Source organism: Brassica oleracea, chromosome C7, assembly GCF_000695525.1.
Source record: "Brassica oleracea var. oleracea cultivar TO1000 chromosome C7, BOL, whole genome shotgun sequence".
NCBI lineage: Eukaryota > Viridiplantae > Streptophyta > Magnoliopsida > Brassicales > Brassicaceae > Brassica > Brassica oleracea.
In genome coordinates this window covers 13,101,440-13,119,281 of record NC_027754.1, presented here as the reverse complement: position 1 = coordinate 13,119,281, position 17,842 = coordinate 13,101,440, and the positions used below count along the sequence as shown (strand labels likewise).

At 35.9% G+C, this 17,842-nt stretch overlaps 1 protein-coding gene across 1 annotated transcript; it reads right to left on the bottom strand.

The window, feature by feature from the left end:
- Positions 1-13,274: 13,274 nt before the first annotated feature.
- Positions 13,275-14,603, bottom strand: LOC106304419 (myb-related protein 305). Its single transcript, XM_013740829.1, has 2 exons — positions 14,223-14,603; positions 13,275-14,071 (listed from the first exon to the last, which is right to left on the bottom strand). The coding sequence occupies exons 1-2, from the start codon at positions 14,501-14,503 to the stop codon at positions 13,546-13,548; spliced, it is 807 nt and encodes a 268-aa protein (XP_013596283.1). The 5' UTR covers positions 14,504-14,603; the 3' UTR covers positions 13,275-13,545.
- Positions 14,604-17,842: the final 3,239 nt, after the last annotated feature.

The window sequence follows — 17,842 nt, the reverse complement described above, 5'->3', positions numbered from 1 at the left end:
CCTAGGAGTATCAAGAAGCCTTTCCGCAGCCTCTTGTGTCACTACTCGATCCACAGCCTTGATAAACTTGAGTCTTTGATTCGTTTATGCAAGGATCTATCCAAAACCATCCAGAGAAGAGTCCTAGGATCGCATTACATATGCATGTACCTGTTATACACCACTAATGAAGATTAATGTAAACATGCAAAACTTAAAAAACGACAAACAATGTCAGTACTAAAGCATTTTACTTGCTGTTTTCTTCTATTAATAAACACAAAAACACTTAACGTCCCGTATGAAAATCGTTTTAATTCACCACTTCGTGAAACAGCTGAACTAAATTATATTCAACCCAGTGAAACCATGAAAAGGCATGAATCCAGACGATTTTCGTAACAGTGACGGTATACACATATCAAATGTAAATCATCCCTTGTTTAGGTTTAGTCCAGAAAGGCTGCTACAAGCTGAAACATAGATGCATATTCAAAACAAAACCACAGAAGCTAACTAAGTTCAAACATAGAAGAACTGTAAACAGAGGAAAAATTACCTTCCATATTTGCTGAAGAGGTGTTCAAGATCGTGTTCCCTTGTTCGAGAGGAGAGGTGGCCAACATAGAGACGCGCACCGCCATATCGATCATTGTTAATGTATCGATCATCGTAGTGAGGCATCTTCAAGTCTATAGACACAAAGAAATGATTTTATCTCTCTCATTCATTATGTATCAAAGTATCAAACCCATCACGCACACACACACGCACAGTACAGAACCAAACAAAAGAAACCACAATGCCAATCGAAATTAAGAATCAAAGGTATCACCTTTTGACGTATACAAAGCTGAAACCAGATAAAAAAAAAAAGAAAACTTCTTTCGATTAAAATTCGTATTGGAATCAATGACCAATAGGTTTCCATGATATAATTTGAAATCAAGATAACAAAGCAAGGAAACAATGCGGAAGATAAACTCTAATATGAACCCTAATTCGATAGAAAGAAAGATTCCCAGCAAAGCACATACCTTGTGACCAGATACTTCGTCGCGCTCCGCGAAGCTTTAACCTAACTTTTCACTTCTCTCTCACCTCAGATGTAATTTACTTAACACATGTATAATTCACACATATTTATACTGAAACACACTGGCTCTCAGATCCAAACAAAGCTTTGAAGACGACGTAGTGTGGGAGTTAATCAATGTGAATAAACACGAAGCCTTTACTCAGACTGTTTCAGATGGTGAGAAGAAGCGCAAACGGCATCGGGCCGCCATTGCAGGAAGATGAGAGACGGCCTTCGTTTCTCTATCGGGTCGGATACAGCTTCAAAATTCACAGCCCAAACCCCACAAAACATGAATGAAGCCCATTACACACAGAATAAATGAAACTGCGTGTTTTACTTACCTGGACACGCCTACGGAAGCCGACTTTCTGACGTGGCAGGCGACGTAGAGGTACCAGGAAAGAGTAAACTGTGATTTATATAGAGCAATTTGCACACAAAATAGTAAAAGATTAGGAAATTTGCATGCATGGAAAAAATGTTGGCCCAAACGCTAGACCCAGCTCCAAGTACTGCAAAAAGACCGTGGAGTCCCTACTCTCTCTCTTTGGTTTACGTATGAAGCTGAAAAGTTTGGTAATGATTACATACATGTAATCATGAGCTTATATATAAACATCGTAAGTATATGTATAGGAGGCGCATATCTAAAAATAACCATAAAAATCGACCAATGAGGGAGCATTAAACCACGATATCTTTTGGAGATTACAATGTTCTTCCTATACTACTTCACTCTTTAATTTGAAATTCATCCGTGTTGAGAGAGAGAAGGATACCACGGAGAGAATAAAGAGCAAGTTTTGTTTAATAGATATCTAATAAAAGGATCCGTTTGGAGCTCCGATTCGAAGCAAGAGATACAAGATGTGATTCATGGTAGAACGGTAATAAACGGGAACTGAGCTCTGGCCCAGCGGCGGTACACCAACAGAAGATTAAAGATACTATGCTGGTGGTGGCCAACTTTGCAAGGCTTTAGAAACATGAGTTAGCGGCGGCGATGGTTCGTGTGGAGGAGTAATTGGGCTTCTGTAACCGGAGGTGAACAGTGACCAAAGAGTCGATTTAGGCGAGCCAGATTGGAGCGAGTCAAATATGCAAGGTTCTCATCTTCGTCTTCCTTTTGTGGCTTTTGTGAAACCCAGTCTCCTAATACGGTGTCGTGTGTGTGATTTGAGTGAAGAAAGCCTTTTTGGAACCATAAAGACAATACTCAACGGAGTAAAGAAAGTTGAGCTTGTTTGCTCGTACAAAGAGGTAAAGAAATCTATGGATCTAAATGGTGACATAGGACACTAAGGGGAATAATAAATTCCTACTCATTCCTTAACAATTACACCATTTACGAAGAACATTTGTTGCGTATGATTCTTTATCATTCCTTAATTTTTAAGGAACTATAGAACAAATACAGTTTTTATCAAAATTGATATGGAACAAAAGTAATAAATATTCTTTTTCATTCCTTTTGTTTTGTTCCTACTTATTTTTTTCTACTCGTTCATATTTATATTTTAATGGTCACCAGTTATAGCCTTATGTCTTGTAGTTCACTAGATTTCATTTCATGACTCTTGTCTAGAAAAAAAAAAGATATATATATATATATAGTGTTTAGCCGGCTAAAAAAATATATTTTTGTATTTGTTTTTCTTGATTTTATTTTGGATAATGTTACCTTAACCCTTTTCTTTTCGAAACAATGTAAGTTTAACTTATGTTGTTGATATGTAAGCTGGTTATGGTGTAAATTTTTTAGATTCTGTATAAATTAGCATGTTTTATATTATGATTTATCTGGATATTTTATATGTTAGCTGATAATCAGATTTAAAATTACAGGTTATACATATAGCTTATACATATCATTTATAAATTAGCATTATTATATTCTGATTTATCCAGATACTTTACATTTTAGCTGGTATTTAATTTATTTTTAACGGCTATTTGATCAGTTGATGGTTGTTATTTTTTATCAATTTGGATAAAAAATTAACTCTCTAATAAATCACAAGACATATGATTAGATTTACATATTCTGCTAAACATAGAATTTACTCATTAACAAATCACAATACATATACTTAAAATGGTTGTTTAGCCGGTTAAGATTTTACTTGACTTTTCTTGCTATAGTTAGCCGGTATTATATATTAATTATCTCGACATTTTTATAGTTAGCCGGTAATATATTCTATTAATAATGTAATTTGTGAAATAACCGGTTAAGATTTTACTTGTGTTTTTTGTTATATTTAGCCGGTAATATAGACTCATTATCTCGATATTGTAACTTGAATTGTAAGTTTGTAACATTGTATATGTTCGTTTCCGTAACCAGCTAATTGTAACAAAACAGTCAGGTAGAGCCTAGTAACCAGCTATGTTACATCTGCATATACATTTGCATATACGAGTGTCTAAGTTGCACAATCGAAAAGTTTGGGGCGAAACTAAGGTGTTAATTCTGCAAATTAGAAAGTTTGGGGTCGAGTTAAAAACATCTAAGACTCTGAAGAACGTTCGGGCAATTCTTAAAGGAGTTGAAATGTAGAATCTTAAAGTCTAGAGCCGATTCGTGAAGCTATTTATACACTTGGAAAAATTGGGGCCAAAGCGAAAATACTCAAAGGTTGGAGGGCTTGTGTTGCAAAACATAAGAAATCGCCATTGTTGCTTCATCTCTTCCGTAACGAGACAGAGACCGCGAAGATGAGAACATCGACGAGTCTTGAATCCGAGCATGACGACGTCGGCATAGTAAGACGACGTAGATGGTCTGGTGGCCCGAGACAGACACAAAGATTTCCAGTGGAGAAGAAGAAGCTTGAGGCAGAGACGTTCGTGGTGGCTCCGTTTTTAGTCAACGACGGAGATGAACAAGGAAGACAAATCAGGTCCACGGCTTGGTTTGGGCTAGCTGATGGCAACGGCCACGACGGAGCAAGACACAGATGAAGGAGTGTAACTTGAAGCGATCAGGTCTGGCAAATGAGCTCTGATCTATGATTGCCATCCATGGGTGGCGTTGAGAGGCCGTCGTGGAGAGTTGGGAGAGGAATATGCAGAAGGCTGAGAGTTGATTAGATATAGAGTAATCGGAATCACTACAGAGTTCAATCACTTTGAAATACAGTTTATAGTGGAGAAGTCTAAAAAATTTGGTAGAGATAAGCGATGGAATTGTTGAGGAGAGAAAAAATAGTATCTCTGATTTTAGTGAAAAAAAAGAAAAAAATTCTCTGCACAAGTATAATTACACGTGATGTAGGGGGTGTACGAGTTTAGAATAATGTATATGTTATAGGTTTAGTTATAGTAACTGTAGGGATAGAAATGCCATTTTTTTAAAAACAACAGGTCATCGAAAAAGTCATTTTTCCAGAAATGCAAATTTTGCACTTATTTTTGTATATACACTGCAAATACTCTTTTATATATCTATACTATTATTTATGAAGTGGTTTTGCTTATTTGTCATGTTTTCCATGATTTTAGGTAATTTTTCTCATTTGTCATGTTTTAATTAGGTTTTAGCTGATTCATTAATTTATTAATAGTTTTTTTAGCCGAGTCAATAATTTATTAATTTACATAATTTAACTATAAAATTTGTAACTAGATATATAATTATTTTTATTTTGCTTATTTGCTATGTTTTCCATGATTTTAGTTAATTTTGCTTATTTGTCGTACTTTTATTAGCTTTTAGCCTAGTCATTTTTATTAGTTTTTAGATGAGTCATTAATATATTAAATTAAATTAAATTAACTATAAACTTTGTGACAAGATATATAATTATTTTGATTTTGCTTATTTGTCATGTTCTCCATGATTTTAATTACTTTTGCTAATTTGTCATGTTGTTATTAGGTTCTAGCTAAGTCATTAATTTATTATTAGTTTTTAGTTGAGTCACTAATTTATTAATTTAAATAATATAACTATTTCAAGCTTTGTAATTAGATACATATTTTTTTTAATAAACTATGTAACTTTGACGAGTTATGACCAATTCTTATTATTCTGTTTTAAAAACATATTTGTTACTGGATCATTTTAAATCATATTTGTTATTGGAGGATGTGGAATATAATATTTCTTTTATTATACTTTATAGTTTAGTGATAGTATAGATAATATGTAAGTTATATGTATCTTAGTCTGTGTTGTATTATAGTTTGAGTAGTATGTAAATGCTAATACAGAGAATTATGATTCTGACTTTATCTTAGTATCCATCTTAATAATATATTATAATAATTCGCTGACTCTATGCTATGATCGTTTCATCATACGTTTTATGGGAAATACACACAAAACTTACAAAACTTTATCTTTAAATAATATGAAACATTTTCAAATGTTGTCTTTTTGAAAAAGAAGCCCGTTTCACTTTTTTTTATTAGAGATATTGACTCGACTAAAGATTGTATAAAATTAGAATAAAGGTGTTGATACTTTAGAATCATGAAAAAATCAAAATTTGTTTCAACTGAATTGGTGTTGGTTGATACCATTGTAAATATATTAATTTCTTTCATTATTGATTCGCATTAATTGTATGATTTGGTGTTAGTCACTTATTTTTGAAATTTAATTTGTAGGGAACTATGACTCATGCTTCTGTTGATAAATGTTCTTTTGGCGACTTGTATATTGGTAATTTTGGATCTAAGTTATCTCAAGGGGGTTCTTTTATTATGCATAGTTTCACTTTCAGTGATTATACCATAAAATATAGACCCCTATGCTTTTTAAGATATATTTATATAGAACAACCAAAATCTTACTTTGCGATGATTTTCTAAAAGAGTTAACAAATAAATTTTTCAAGAAATTTAAAGAAATACTGGGACGTCAATATGAAAATGAATTTTTAGTCGGTGAAATTTCTATATCATATTTTTTTATTGATATTTCATATTTATGTTATGTTTTTCACGATTTCTTCTTTCTAATGTTTTGTATTTTAGATATTATTGGAAAAGTTGTGAATGTTGAACCTTAAAAATATCTTATTCCGGAAGGAAGATCTTTAACTAAGTTAGAATTAACTATTTGTGATACAATGTAAATTTTGTTCAGAGTTTAATTTAATGTTTTTTAAATTGGGATTTAATTTCCAGATAGAATAATATGTATAAACAATAAGAAAAAGATAACAAACAATTGAGATTTGGTTAAAAAGACAGAAAATACACAAAAATAGTATTTATATCTAATTAAATACATTAGCATAAATATATATATAATATTAAAATAAAATTATTAAGAATATATATTAAGAAGGGATAGTTTGTAAACTACCCTATTTAAGTTTGCAAATTTGAAAAATATACTGTTTTAATATTATTTTGAAAACTACACTTATTTATGTCTTATAAGACTATTTGGCCCTTTTGAATTTTAAATTCAAAACATTTTAATAGTGAAAAACTCGAGATTGTTATTTGAGATAATTTTACTGAATATATAAAAAATTTAGCAAATTAGAATATATTCAAAATATATACGGATAACTATAAAACTGTAAAACACAATCTTATATAAAGAGTATTCGTAAAACCCTATTATCGTATTTGTTATTAAGTGTTTTTGAACTATAAAACATGTTGTTTAATCATGAACTTTAGGAGAGTTGGGTATAAGAAAACCTAGCCGAGAAATTAAAAGATATGTTATTTGCTATATGTATTCCAAATTATGTATACTCGTGTTATATTAAGAAAAGCCAAAGTTGTCAAAGAAGCAGAGTGAAGAACTATTCTATCTGAGAAACTACTATTGATATCTTTGCATTTCGCCATGATCTTAGAGAGAAATAGAGTCAGAGTTTGACTATTTTTTTGACACCACATTCGTTCTTTTAACAACTACTGATATATCAACTGGAGATAGAAGGCAATCTCTTAATTTCCAAAGCACATGAAGCTATTGTTACGATATGGCCCTAACTTTTGATGAAATAAGAAAACTGTGGTGATTATCAAATGTATCTAAGAGTCTAAAGTTTATAACAAAAAAACATCAAACTCCAAAATTATGTTGGCACGTCTTCCTCTTCAGACACAAAAGAAAAAAGAACTACACTGATTCGATAGTTACGAAAACCAGAAGTTCTAAACAAATCATACTAAATTTCCGATTTTCTTGTATAGTTTAAAATAAAACAAATCAATCATTTTTTTATTTCTATTAATTTTTTTATTTAACTGTTGAAATTTTCTACTCTCAATAAGGTTAATTTAGTCACTTCACTTATAAATAAGCGTAGTTTTCAAAAAATTAAAGATATGGTGTAGTTTTAAAAATATAATCTCATTTGATGGCATTTTTCCAAATTTTTCCTATTAAAAATATATATCCCACACTTAGTATAGATGATTTAAAAAAGAGTAATTGTTAAATTTTTTTAGGGGCCTGAAGGCCCAGAACTAATCTGCCATCAAATATGGCCCACTCTGTGTATAAAACGGGGACGCCAATATTCGATTTGTATTTGTGGTCTTTCAGATATTAATGGCCACGTATAGTAAAAGCCCGTTTAGGCTACTAATTAACCGTAAACGTTTTCAAAGCGACTTCTTGATAAAAAGTATGACATGTCAATGTCTCTTCCAGTATTAGCTACTTCTACTTGCTACTTTGGTTGGTCAAAACAATATTGACGTGTACCGAATCACTACTAAAGGCTGGCATGATCATCTTAACAATGTACACACGTATATATACCAAGCCGTCGTAGCCTAAGCCCTAGACAATATAGGAACTTTAACATAACTATAATGTAAGATAAATGAAAACATAAAGGTAATCCTCATCTACAGGATTCCCTTTCCTAATACTCCCCCTCAAGTTGGAGAGTGAAGATCTTGAACACCCAACTTGGAAGAAAGAGCTTTAAACTGCGGCCAACCCAATGCCTTAGTTAAAATATCTGCGATTTGATCCTTCGTACTGACATGAATGGTAGAGATAAGACCAGCTTTAACAGCATCCCGAACGCAGTGACAGTCCCGTTCGATGTGTTTAGTGCGTTCATGGAAGACCGGATTAGCAGCTATATGAATGGCAGCTTTACTATCACAATGAAGCGCAACTGGAGTTTTCACTTTAAGACCGATATCTGCCATCAATGGAATAATCCACTTGATCTCTTTGGTTGCTAACACCATTGCTCTGTATTCTGCTTCTGCGGACGACATTGAAACCGTGCCTTGTTTCTTAGTCTTCCACTGAATAGGCGATCCTCCAAGAAAAACAACAAAAGCACTCAACGACCTCCGAGACTTTGGACAAGTACTCTAATCTGCGTCAACGTAAACGGAAACCTGTAGGTCACTGTTAGAGCATAAAATGATTCCCTGACCTGGACAGCCCTTAAGAAAACGAACAACACGGAGAGCAGCGGACCAGTGAGACTCTCTTGGCTTTTGCATAAACTGAAACAGAAGATGAATAGTGTAACATAACTCTGGTCGAGTAACAGACAAGTACACTAAGCGACCAACTAAACGACGATATTTCTTTGGATCAGATAGGAGAGGACTCTGATCAGACGCCAAATTATGGTATTGTTCAAGCGGGATTGTCATTGGCTTGCACCCAAGAAGTCCAGTATCGGAGATGATATCTAACGCATATTTTCTTTGAGAAATAAATATGTCTTCCTCTGAACGAGCTACCTCAATGCCGAGAAAGTATTTGAGCCTGCCGAGGTCCTTCATTTTAAAACACTTTCCCAAGTAAGACTTGAACTTGGTAAGAAGAACAAGATCATTGCTTGCAAGAACCAGGTCATCGACATAAATAAGTACCCTAAGTTCCTGAGATCCTGTGTACATAAACAAGGAATAGTCTTCGTATGATTGCTCAAAGCCGTATTCAATCAAAGACTTCGTGAGTTTCTCGTTCCAGCAACGCGGTGCTTGACGAAGACCATATAAAGACTTACGAAGACGACACACCTTGGTAGGATCAGGGTGTGTGAAACCAGGTGGTAGGCGCATGTAGACTTCTTCATTGAGATCACCATGAAAAAAAGCGTTATGTACGTCCATTTGATGAATTTCCCAACCTTTTGCAGCGACAAGACCAAGAAGACCACAAACAGTAGCCATTTTAACAGCAGGGGCAAACGTTTCAGAAAAGTCATCGCCCTCGACTTGGTTGTTGCCCATAGCAACCAGACGTGACTTAGGACGCTCAACAGTTCCAACAGCGTTAAACTTGTACTTATATATCCAACGAGAACCAATCACTGTTTTACCAGGCGGAAGCGAGACGATATCCCAAGTACCATTCTCTTCATGTGCTAGGATCTCGTTTTTCATAGAACCACGCCAAATTTTATCTTTAGCAGCTTGTGAGTAGTATTTTGGCTCGACTGCAACCGTAACCGCCGCAAGAAAGGCCTGATGTGAAGGTGAAAACTTTTCATCAGTGATATAATCAGTCAGAGGATAGAGACAGTTACCATGGATTGTTTCAGACGACGAAGATGCAGAGCAGGAGAGAGTGAGAGTGGGATCTTCAAGACGAGCTGCATTATAAGTAACATAGTCTCTGAGTTTGACTGAAGGCAATCGTGACCGCTGACCTCTGCCTAGTACTTCATCAGTAACTTCGACAGTATATGGCAGAGATGGAGGATTTAAAAATGGAGGTGCAGTCGTAGGAGTCACAGTAGGTACGGAATTGTCCGATATAGTGGTAGACACGTTTTCTGGATTCAAGACAGGTTGCAGATCACTGTGAGCTGTGGGTTCAGTAGAGATGGCAGTGTCTGATGGAGAGACTGCAGGCTGAGATGAACTCCCCCTGTCGTCGGAAGACACAGGGCCTGTGATTTCCAAATCGTCGTCGAATTGTGCAAGAGCGGGTTGTGTGATGGACAAGTCACGAGGTTGAGCTGAGAATGGGAACTCATTTTCTTGAAATACCACATCTCTAGAGATAAAGAACTCCTCTGTACTTAGGTCAAATACCTTCCAACCTTTTTGAGCGTGTGGATAGCCAAGAAACACACATCGTCGACTTCGTTTACCAAATTTATCTTTATCACGACTCCTATGGTGAACAAAACATAAGCTCCCAAAGACTCAGAGCTGGGAGTAACTGGGCTTTTCGTTATACAAGAGTTCATGAGGAGAGCGATGTTGAAGGACTGCAGACGGCGTGCAATTTATCAAATGTGTTACAGTCATGATGGCTTCTCCCCAAAACTTGATTGGCAAGTTACTTTGAAACAACAACGACCTAGCGACATTGAGAATATGACGATGTTTTCTTTCTACACGACCATTCTGCTGAGGGGTGGCAACACATGAGGTTTGATTGATGATCCCATTCTCACGAAAGAACTGACTCAGACACATAAATTCTGTACCGTTGTCACTACGAACAGTCTTGACATCTTTAGAGAACTGTTTTGTAATCATTTGGCAGAAGTTTTGAATGACTGTACGGACCTCAGATTTTTCTAGAAGAAGATAGGTCCATACTGATCTGGAGTAATCATCAACAATAGTTAAGAAGTATACTCCTCTAGACGATGATCGAGTGCGATAAGGTCCCCAAACATCACAATGAATTAACTGAAAACACTCCTTAGTTTTATTTAAACTCTCATAAAACACTTCTATAGTCTGCTTAGCCTCAAAAGAAATGTCACAAGGACTTTGAGTAGCAGGTTTATTTAAAAACATAGGTAAAAATGTCAACACTGAAAACGAGGGATGTCCTAGCCGTTGGTGCTATAAAAACTGATCAGCCGACTTGTGAGACTTATCAGCGACCTGAACACGTGCAGCCATAACATCCTTGAGGAAATAAACCCCACCTCTCTCTTCACCTGCTCCAATCAGCGTCCTCGTGAAACGATCCTGTAAGACACACAACGTATCTGTTAGAAGAGCAAAACAGTTTGTCTGACGTAGGATTTTGGAGACTGAGATGAGAGAACAGTTTAAGTTTGGAACAAATAACACATTCGACAGAGTAATGTTATTGGATAACTGAAACACGCCAGTGTGGGTCGCATAGGCCTTGTTCCCATCTGTAAACCCCACTGGACACGGTGGAATACTGATAATATCCTTGAGAAACGAGAGTTCTCCCGTCATGTGGTGAGAAGCCCATGTATCCAAGATGAGATCACCATATTTCTTACCAATTAACTTGTCAGATGTCTTTGCATTCTCATTAACCATCTGAGTTAAAGCTTTCCATTGATCCTCGGTGAATGAAGGAAACGAAGATGAGTTTGACGAGGTAGCATGAGCGTTGTTAGCTCTGACGCCGTTCTTTCTGTTACGATCCGAATTAGCTCCCCCACGCCCACGGCCTCCTCGTCCTCCTCTACTGTCACCTCGAGTTGGTGGTGTTTCTTCCCACCAATATGGAAACCCGACCAACTGCCAGCAATTTGCTTTGTCATGTCCTCGTCGACCACAATGAGCACAATTTGGAATGTGACGAGACTGTCCAGTAAGCTCAGATTGCTCTTTCTTAGCGACGAACCCGACAGCATTGGTGTGAGCTTCGCGTTCCTTAGTTGAGGTAAGACGTTGCTCCTCCCGTACTATCTTAGCATAAGCTTCACCAAGATCAATAGGAGAATCCGATGCAATAATACTTTGACAAACAACTCCAAAACAAGATTCATCCAAACCCATGACAAATTGATGAACCTTTTCTTCTTCACGTTCTTGTTCATACTGAGCAGCAGCACTGCAACTACACGCCGGAAGTGGCTTGAAGGTATCCAACTCTTCCCATAACTTGGCTAATCGGCCGAAATAATCCATGACAGACTGACCATCTTGCTTACACGCAGCAAGTTGTTCTTTTAGACAATGAATGCGAACTTTGTTTTCCACAGAGAAACGTTTTCTTATATTTTCCCACAACTTGTGAGAATCTGAGATGAAGGTGACCATCGACCGCACACGAGCTTCGATTGACGTACGTATCCACCCAACGATCATAGAATTCACAGACGACCAGAGATCAAAGTTCGGATCATCTATTAATGGTTTAGGCATTGTACCATCAATGAACCCTAACTTTCGTTTAGCTCTTAGAGCATTAGTCAGCTCCGTGGACCACTCATTATAGTTGTCACCCGAGAACATCACAGAGGTTATCAGGGCTCCGGGGTTATCAGACGCAAACAGAGTGTACGGACCTGGTTTAATGACATACTGCTCAGCTTGAGAAGTAGTACTTTTGGTGGTGGAAGACTCGTCTCCCTCGACCATGACTTGTGCGTTTGTTCAGACGTGAGAACAACGCTTCGAAAACTTGAACAAGAGACTTTTAGGTCACAGGGATTTTTATTGCTCTGATACCATGTAAACTTGTGATGCAAGTATAAACTGAATACTTGTATTGATCTTAACAATGTACACACGTATATATACCAAGCCATCGTGGCCTAAGCCCTAGACAATATAGGAACTTTAACATAACTATAATGTAAGATAAATGGAAACATAAAGGTAATCCTTATCTACAGGATTCCCTTTCCTGATATACTCCGTTTGAAAAAACAAATACTTGGTGTTGTCAAGTCCGGTAGCAAGTCAACAAATGTTATTACTCGTAAATTCGTGTCAAGTATCAAATATTATTAATTTTTTATTGCTTGCCTTCCAATTTGTTTCATTACTTGTTAGTCATTATTTATTCAAAAAAATACTTGTTACTCGTAAAAAAATATTTATTACTCGTCAAAAAGTACTTGATACTCGTTAAGAAATATTTGTTCTTCTCAAATATTACTTGTTACTCATTAAAAAATACTTGTTTCATGTAATTTTATTTTAAATACTTGCAAACGATCAACTATTTTATAAACTTGTTTTTGATTTGCAAGTAAAAAAGCAAGTTTTGTTCAAAAAAAAAGTAACAAAGCAAGTTAAGGAACTTGCAAGTATTATGATTTTCTCCGAGTAGTTGATTCGAACAAGCCAAATACAAGTACCAAATCAAACTACTCGAGACAAGCCAGAAAAAATGACAAGTACTTGCCTTGTGCCCAACTTTACCTAAACGCGCCTAGTTACTAATATAGAATATCACACAAACAAAATAAATCTTAAGTCTCTGCATAAACGACTCTTTACACACTAGAATGATCTTCTCTACTCTGTTCGTCTCATCTAGAAGATATTTTTGGAGACAAAAATTTGCAAGTAACAATATTTTTATTTGATCGTTTCGATTGAGTTTTGTTGTGCTACAATTGACACACAATTCGTCCAGACTTTCTACTACATCACTCGTTCGTTAACTTGGCGTTGCGTAAATGAGCTTCTTATAAGATCCACACACAATGGCTAACAGAAAAAACTTATGCTAAACCCAAAATCAGAAAATATAAAACCATACCAAACACAAACTCGACCTAACTTGTCAATCAAGTTTTATTTTTCTTACATTTTCCGGCAGGTAAGACACTTAAAGGCTCAAGCTAACAGAAGGGAATAGACACGTTCGGGAAACAGTGCTTCCTTGGGACACAAGCACCTCCACCAAAGCTTCCTTGTCCTTCCACATCCAGATTCCATAAACCATCCCAAACTGTGTAATCTTCGTTGACATTAGCCTCAGGTATTGGCACCGGGAAAAACCCATTACCATTTGGGTCATAACCAGAACTTGTTGTTGAATGTGGGATCTGATGAGGAACATAGAAGGCACCACCTTCGCCACTACTGCCGCTACTACTGCTACTGAAGTTATTATCGTTATTATTGTCATCTTCTATTAAAGACATGATCTTTTTCATGTCGATTTGGTTGAATTGAAGCGTCTGTTGTTCTTGCTGCAACTCCATCTGTCTTAGCTGCTGAAATTGTTGCCTCTTCAAGATTCTGTTTTTCGTCTTCTCCGCATTGTTAGTTGGAAATTTTGTCTTCTTCTTGAAATGGGTTCTCCAATAGTTCTTGATCTCGTTGTCTGTTCTTCCCGGTAAACTACGAGCAATTGTTGACCACCTAAGGTTGTAAAAATCATTAGACAATAAACCATAGAAAAAAATTAAAAGGCCAAAGCTACTTATTTGAGTAAGGCTACACAAATAATTATAACATTTAAATGCAAATATAAAGCAAACACAAATAAACATATAAAACTTAAATTAAATACCTGTTGCCCCACTTAGCATGTAACTCAAGGATAATGGTTTCTTCATGAGGAGTGATTTGTCCTCTCTTGAGGTCTGGTCTTAAGTAATTAACCCATCTTAACCTACAGCTTTTGCCATTTCTCTTCAACCCTGCGAGCTTCGCCACAGAGTTCCATCGGCCTTCACCGTGAAGACGCACATAATCGATCAAAAGACGGTCTTCTTCCGCAGTCCAAGGCCCTTTTCTCCAACCTTCTTCGACCATTCCCCATCCTGCTCCCATCACTCCCCACAAACTCATCCTTTCTTCTTTTTTTTCTATAAGTGAACGCTAGAAAAGAGAAGTATCTTAAATCTCCTTCTCTCTGTTTTATGAAACCTAAGTGTTCTTCTGTTCTGCCTTTGCGTTATGTTGTGTTCTGTTTTCTCTCTATCCCTTCCAGTATTTATATATGCACGTACTCTAATTAACTCCTTGGCTCCACCACTTTTTGTTTGTTTTCTATAAATACAGAGACTAGTGACAACTGACAAGACAAAGATCTTTTTACATTTGTAGAGTTAATGTTCTTTCTAGAATCAAAAGTATAAGGTTATCACTATCAAAAGGCAAGATTCTATGGAAATTTACAATATATATGTATATATATACCTTTTACATTATATATACTTTATCAATCTTAAATTACAAAAATAGTTATAGGAGCTCTTATATAGTAAAAAGAATAACTAATCTATTCAGCAAAAGTTATCCAAAGAAGAAAAGAATTAGAATCGTAGATATAGACGGAAAAAAGAAGAATATTAGTATTACAAAGAAAAGAAGAAGAAGTAGAACTTGGGAGCTCACTTTACCTCTTTTAACATGTCGTTTTCACAAGTCCCCCGTATATATATATATCCTTTGGGGGATCTTTATTTTTGGGGGGAGGGGTGTGCGGCAGGGGGAGGAAGGGAGCCGACTACTCCCATGCCCTTAGATGTGACAGAGTAATATCTTAATGGCCTCTCAAATCTCCTATACCCTCATTGCTTTAATGAAATATGGAAATCCGATTTTCCCTTTTTATTTTCAAAATTATTATTTTCTAATAATTTTAAATTTTCAAAATTTTCAAATAATTTGAAATTTTAAAAATTTCAAATTTTGGATATTACATTGTATCGTATAGTTTTACTTAGTTGTACTTCGTTCTACTTGGTAATACTGATGTTAGTTATACTGAATTATACTTGGTTATACTGAGTTATACTAAGTACTACTGAGGTGTAGTTTTACCGAGTTCTACTAAGTTATACTGATTATACTGAGTACTACTGAGTTGTAGTTTTACCAAGTTCTACTAAGTTATACTGGTTATACTGAGTTATACTAGTTATACTTGTAATACTGCGTACTACTAGTGAGTTAGATATACTGAGTTATACTAGTTATATTGAGTTTTACTAGTTATAGTGAGTCATATTTGTAATATTGCGTACTACTAATGTGTTAAGTATACATCATATACAGTATTATACTAGTTATACTGAGTACTACTAAAATCAGATCCGAAGATGAAATAAATAAAAAACACGAAAAATGCCTTAAAGAGGGAGAACAAAAACAAGAAGAACCCTAAATCATAAAAATCACAGAATCTTCTTTAACAACCCTAAATTGGAAACATACATAACAAAAAAAATAGAATCCATTCACTTATGGAGCGCATAGGTTGTAAGCCATTGATGAACTCATACAAAACCCAGAATCTTACAACAACACTTTATATAAAAAAAAACACAGATCTAGAGCGCATAGGTTGAGCCATCGCTGTTTTGAACAGATCTAATAGCACGAGAAGAAGAAGGATCGCCATTGATGTTGTTTCCATAACCTTCGACAGTTGTTTCATCACTTACAGCAGATCTGATTTGATTGTAGAGAAAAAGAGAAAGAAAAGATGAAGCACGAGAAAAGTCGCAGAGAAAAGAGAGAGAGAAAGAAGAAAATGAAAAAAAAACTTGTCGGCGGTTATGTCTATTAGATTAGGTTAGAGAACACAGGGGTAAATCAGTAAATGTCTTCATTTACGAATTAAAAATAAATGAATTTATAAAGAAAATTAGACTTGGTCCTCTAGAGATTGTCTCTAAACATATAGGGGTAATAGAGGTGATGTATCGGGGGAAGGGGGGGGTTTAGGTAGAGATGGCAATTGGGTTGTACCGACCCGCCTTGGAGAGTTGTCTTTCCACTCGCAGCAACACTAATTTTGCAAAACGCAAAAAAATCCTGTAGTGTTTAAAAAAAAATAAAAACGATTTGATGGAATATCCAAACTTTCAAAGCTATCCATATCTAGCGCAGGTTCACAATTAATTTAAAAATAAATCAAAACAGGAGACTTACACCATAGTTCTCAAATGTTCCTTTCGGTCCTCCACAAACATTTTGTTGATCCATCTCACGAGGCTCTGTAGAAGGTGATGTTGACCTAGTACCTAAATTCTATCAGCTCTTATCATAAGCAATGGAGACGTCTTAGTAAAAAAATAGAACAGAGACTAACCTGAGGTCATTTGCCTTATAGATCGGAATGCAAGTGTCCTTTGCATTCTTATATCATTCTCCTCCTTGATCATAATACAATCCCCCACTCATCACATGTCATTATAACGAAAAAGTTTTAGAAAATATATGACTAAAATCACTTGAGTTTATACGATCAGAACATTAAGAAACAACAGACCGAACATATCAAGACCGAACAGAGCGAAAACAGAGTATAAAAACAGAGCATAACAGGCTCCATATATTCTCGATAAGAATCAAGAACATTTTAAACGTTTGTCTTGATGAGAACAAACAAGAACAACTACACGTAAACATTGACTTGATGACAACAAACAAGAACAACTAAAATAACCCATATATTGTCGATAAGAAGCTGTTTGATAAGAGACAACAATGAGACAGAACAACTTACACGATTGGTCAATGTGTAGCCGCTTGATAAGAGACAAAAGAGACCCAATATCTTGTTCTTCTTTCACTAAAGATCATGTAATCGACATAAAGAGTTAGGCCCAAAATTTTTATCTTTCCTTACAAATTAAATCACAGTAATGAGCAAAAGAACATGTAATCGAAAACTTTATCCTTACCTGAATGCATTGATGTTCATCAGCAACTTCAAAAAGCCCATAGCTCTTGAATTGTGGCTCAAAAGGAAAGAAAGAAGATGAAACAGAGAAGAGACTCTACATTGATCAAACGAGAAGATGAACATGGAGAAGTTGTTTTCGTGGATCAAAGTTTTTGTGACGGATCAAAGAAGAGGAGAAGCCATAAGAGATCGGCTTTCTAATCGCCATTTTCTCAGGTTATTTTTCGGTGAGAGCTTGAAGACTCAAAGTGACGATGTCTTTGCGGATCCCCGCGTGTCCCGCGGTACACATCGAGCCCATCCCGCTTCTGGCCCAATCCCGCACAAGCTCAACCCGCAAGGCCCGCTAAAAATTCTTACCTGAATCTTAGTAACAAATCCCGCCCCGCAGCAAGTTCAAACGGGTCGGGCCCGCGGGCAGGTTCATGTTTCGCCATCTCTAGGTTTAGGTTTACACTACAAGAAAACAGCGGTATTCTGACGGACATTCC